At 46.4% G+C, this 4,746-nt stretch overlaps 1 protein-coding gene across 2 annotated transcripts in view; it reads left to right on the top strand.

The window, feature by feature from the left end:
- The first annotated feature begins 1,855 nt into the window (after positions 1–1,855).
- Positions 1,856–4,746, top strand: part of SYAP1 (synapse associated protein 1) — a 29,635-nt gene continuing 26,744 nt past the window's right edge. Inside the window, exon 1 of one of the 2 annotated variants that reach the window (XR_013334535.1) lies at positions 1,856–2,168. Coding sequence is in view for 1 of the 2 variants with exons in the window: in XM_077761706.1 (XP_077617832.1) it covers positions 1,976–2,168 (193 nt within the window). In the remaining variant the exon portion in view is untranslated. The remainder of the gene's footprint in view (positions 2,169–4,746) is intronic. The other variant, XM_077761706.1, reaches the window with a different exon arrangement.

Raw genomic sequence — 4,746 nt, 5'->3', positions numbered from 1 at the left:
TTGTTTACTTGACTAGTTTTTTTGTTGTTGTTCATTTACATGTTATTGTGGGAAAAAATAAAGGTATAGAGCAGCATTCATAAAGTAACCACCAGCTTGGACAACTGTCAACCCATGGACAGGTTTGTTTCATCTATATCCCTTCCATTTCCCCCCATCCTGTATTAATTGGAAGCAAATGCCAGACATCCTATCATTTCATTGGTAAATACCTCAGTACAACTTTCTAAAGGATAAAAACTCCTTTGAATACACACAATACTACCGCCACAATTTAAAGATTAACAATCTCCATGTCCATCAACACACAAATGGATAAACAGTGATATGGGGCGCCTGGGTGGCTCAGTCAGTTAAGCATCTGATTCTTCATTTCCACTCAGGTCATGATCTCATGGTTTGTGGGTTGGAGCCGCACATCAGGCTCTGTGCTGACAATGCAGAGCCAGCTTGGGATTCTCTTTCTCTCCCTCTCTTTCTCAAAAGAAATAAACGTTTTTAAAAANCTCCCTCTGTCTCTGACCCTCCCCTGCTCACGCTGTCTCTTTCTCTCTCTCTCCTAGAAATAAATAAAACACTAAAAAAAAAAGTGGTGTATACATACAATAGAATATTATTCAGGTTTTTCAACGCAGCCTTTAAAAAAATTTTTTTATGTTTTATTTATTTCTGAGTGAGAGAGAGAGAGAGAGAGAGAGAGCGTGAGCAGGGAAGGGTCAGCGGGAGAGGGAGACACAGAATCTGAAGCAGGCTCCAGGCTCTGAGCTGTCAGCACAGAGCCCGACGCGGGGCTTGAACCCACTAACTGTGAGATCATGACCTGAGCCGAAGCTGGACGCTTAACCAACTGAGCCACCCAGGCGCCCCAACTCAGCCTTTGTTTAAGACAGAATTTTTAAAAATTCTGACATGTGCCACAACATGGATGAACCTCAAGTACATTTGCTGAGTGAGATAAGCCAGTCACAAAAAGACAAATATGGTATGACTCTGCTTACATGAAGTTCCTAGAGTAGTCACACTCACAGAGACAAAGTAAAATGGGGCTGTTGGGATGGAAAAATGGGGAGTTGTTTAGTGCCTTTTGCAATTAGCAGAGCTCTGGAGATAGTTGTACAACAACGTGGAATGTACTTAATTCTACTGAACTGTACACTTAAAAATGGTTAATATGATACATTTTATGTGTATTCTACAATTAAAATTTTAATGTGACAATTCCTTAATTTCATCAACTATCCATTGCTCAAATTTCCAATTCTTATAAAAGTCATACTTTTTCTCCCAATGTGTCTTTGAAATAGGACCCAAAGAAAATCCACTGGTTGCCATGGGTTATGTCTCTAAAATCATTTCTAACCTGAAGGTTCCCTTTCCCCTCTCTTCGTTGCAGTTTATTGGAAGAAACAAGGTCATTTGACTTGTGGTTTCTCACGGCTTAGATTCTGCTGCCCACATCCCATGGGGTCCTCTAACACTTTCCTTAGTCTGTTGTATTCCCTGTAAACTGGTCGTTGCACCTAGAGGCCAATTTTGATTCGGACTCGGGGGCTAAAGACCTCCATTTCTGCGCGGACCGCCCAGCATGGCCTGACAAAGCCAGGCTGACTCAGCAGCCAAGCTGCTTACAGTGACAAAGACGCCGTTCACACGACAGGATCAGTCACCTAGAAACGCTGGGGAAGGAGGAGAGACGACAGGGCGGGACTACGCTGGGAAAACCCTTTGTCCGTTTTCCACGCATGTCATAAAATTACTGAAATAAACAGCCCACGGAGGCGGGGCCTTTGGTGGAAGTGACGCACGCGCGGCCGGCGGCGGAGCTGCCATAGAGACGAGGAGACGGATAGATGGGCTGCTCCCGGGTCGCACTTCCGGCCATCTCCCTGGGCGACGCGCCTTGTGGAGTCGCTAGCCGGCGGTGCTAGTTAGGGTCTCCGGTGACCCGGACCGCGGTGGCGGGACCGCGGGCGGGATGTTCCGGAGTTTGAGCAGTTGGTTTGGCTTGGAGCAGCCGGCGGCGGGTGGCCGGCAACCTGAGGGAGACAGGCCGCTGGAGGGAGACGCTCCACCCCAGGAGTGCTCTGAAGCGGTGACCGAGTCGGCGGAGGGGGAGCCGCAGCAAGCGGGGGACCAGGAACTCCTTCACCAAGCGAAAGGCCTCGGCAGTGAGTCTTCTCCGGCCCTCGGGACCAGAGAGTGTGGGGGTGCCCGCTCCCTCTGACGCCCCGGGGCGCAGACCCGACGGTTTGGGGGGTGTGGAGTGGGTGCAAGGGTGGGGAAGGTGTGTCTGTGGGTCCTCTTGGGACGGGAGAGGTTGGTGAGGATCCGGGCAAGGCCGAAGCTTCACCTAGCAGTCAAATTCGGGGCAAGTTCCTGGTGACAGGCCACTATTTACGAGGTGTGTAAACACTGGGAGCCAGGCCTCCCGTAAAGCGGTGTGGCTCCACGTCTGTAGGTTTGACAAGGCATCTTCGTTATTCATTTCTTCAGCTTTCATCTCCACACCCCCCACCCCCAGGACGGGGGACGTTGGGGCGCTTCAGGTGGTTGGAACAGTGCCCTTTTGCGCCTTTAGTGCAGTGCGTTGTCTGAAGTAAATTGCGGGAAGAGTTAGCGAAGGCGGCCCCCAGGCTGGTATAAGTGCAGTGGCATTATTTTTTAAAGCGGGAAAGTAGCTACCGATTGTTGTCTGTGATGCAGGTTTCAGTACGGGATGTTTTGTGGACGATTTCTCATTTAGTCTGTTAAACACCTCAGTGAGTTGGGAGAACAAGCCTAGAGTTACTGGCTCCAAGCTATGGCAAGTGGTAGACGTTTGAATCCGGGTCTGTCTAATTTGAACGGCCATACCCTTTGCGAGCCACAGTCTGGTTAGGGAGGAGAATAAAAGTAGTAGTCTTGAAAAATAAACACATAGCTCTGGTAATTCTAATTCTGGAGACCTTGGCAGGCTGAAATAATCAAAGAAGACCTCTTTGAGAAGGGGAGCCCCAAAGCAGATGGTACTACAAGTGAGAGAACTGTGGCAAAGGGAGATCCTCAATTTAGCAAGCATTTTTTAAGAAACTACTAAAAGGCAAGAAGAGCATAGGGGAGGCTGGAGCCTGAAAAGTGGAGAAACACATAGTAGAATGCGAAAGGCGCTAAACCGGTCACCTGGTTAAGTGTCTTGATTTCAGCAAAGGTCACGATCTCACAGGGCTCCGGTCCTGATCTCATGGTTTGTGAGTTCAAGCCCCAAGTCAGGCTCTATGCTGACAGCAAGGAGTCAGCTTGGGATTCTCTCTCTCTCTCTCTCTCTCTTTCTCTCTCTTTGCGCCTCCCTGGCTCATGCTGACTCTCTCTTTCTCAAAAATTAATAAATAAACATTTAAAAAAGAAAGCCTGTAACGTTCAGAACGTTTGGGGGAGAGGCAGGGAAATAAGGCCTAATCTAAAGTCATGGCAGCACAGAACCTCAGCTCCAGGCCCCTAAACACTGCACAAGAGACATAAAACTAAGTGCTGTGCAACAAAATCCCTAAAGAGAGAATAACTGTTTTTCTGTGTAGAAAATTGAGGAGAAATGAGCTTGCCTTATTCAAAATATGTGAGATGAACTGGACTAGAACTAGAAAGGCTATGTTAAGTAGTTGAGATGGATACAAGTGGGACCATGTTAGGAAAAGCAGGGTATGGATGTTTACTCCATTTCATACAACACAGGGAACCATTTTCATTGCTCTTCAGGGAACTGTCAAAAGTCGCTTCTGAGGCACCTGGGTGGTTCAGTCGGTTAAGCATACGACTTGGGCTCAGGTCATGATCTCAAGGTTCATGAGTTCTAGCCCCACATTGGGCTCTGTGCTGTCAGTGCAGAGCTAGCTTTGAATCCTGTCTCCCTCTCTCTCTGCCCTTCCCCCACACACTCTCAAAAATAAATATTTAAAAAAAATTTTTTTTTTTTTTTTTTTTTAAAGTAATCTCTACATCCAATTTGGGGCTTGAACCCACAGCTCTGAGATCAAGAGTCACATGCTGGGGACACCTGAGTGGTTCAGTCAGTTAAGCGTCCGACTCTTGTACCCAAGGGATACAGGAGTGCTGATGCATAGGGGGACATGTGCCCCAATGTTTATAGCAGCGCTGTCAACAATAGCCAAATTATAGAAAGAGCCTAAATGTCCATCAACTGAGGAATGGATAAAGAAAGATGTGGTTTATATATACAGCGGAATACTACTTGGCAATGAGAAAGAGTGAAATCATGCCATTTGCAGCAATGTGGATGAAACTGGAGGGTATTAAGCTAAGTGAAATAAGTCAGTCAGAGAAAGACAGATACCATATGTTTTCATTCATTCTCAACGTGGAACTTGAGAATTAACAGAAGACCATGGGGGAGGGGAAGGGGAAAAAAGAATAGTTACAAACAGAGAAGGAGGGAGGCAAATCATAAGAGACTCTTAAATACAGAGAACAAACTAAGGGTGGATGGGGAGAGGGAAAGTGGGTGATGGGCATGGAGGAGGGCACTTGTTGGGATAAGCACTGGGTGTTATATGGAAGCCAATTTGACAATAAATTATATTTAAGAAAACAGTGAGGGCTTTATCATCAATTTGAAAATTTGTATTTAGTAACAAATACCTGAATATTATAAAATAGATTTATTTTCAATATGGATGTCTACTTTGCCCCCATCTCTTTCTTTCCTCACCAGACTCTTGGTTTTTGGGGAAGCTAGGGTTAGATGGAAGTACT

This window comes from Crocuta crocuta, unplaced genomic scaffold (assembly GCF_008692635.1).
Source record: "Crocuta crocuta isolate KB4526 unplaced genomic scaffold, BGI_CrCroc_1.0 scaffold657, whole genome shotgun sequence".
Classification (NCBI taxonomy): domain Eukaryota; kingdom Metazoa; phylum Chordata; class Mammalia; order Carnivora; family Hyaenidae; genus Crocuta; species Crocuta crocuta.
This window is presented reverse-complemented; position numbering and strand designations above follow the sequence as displayed.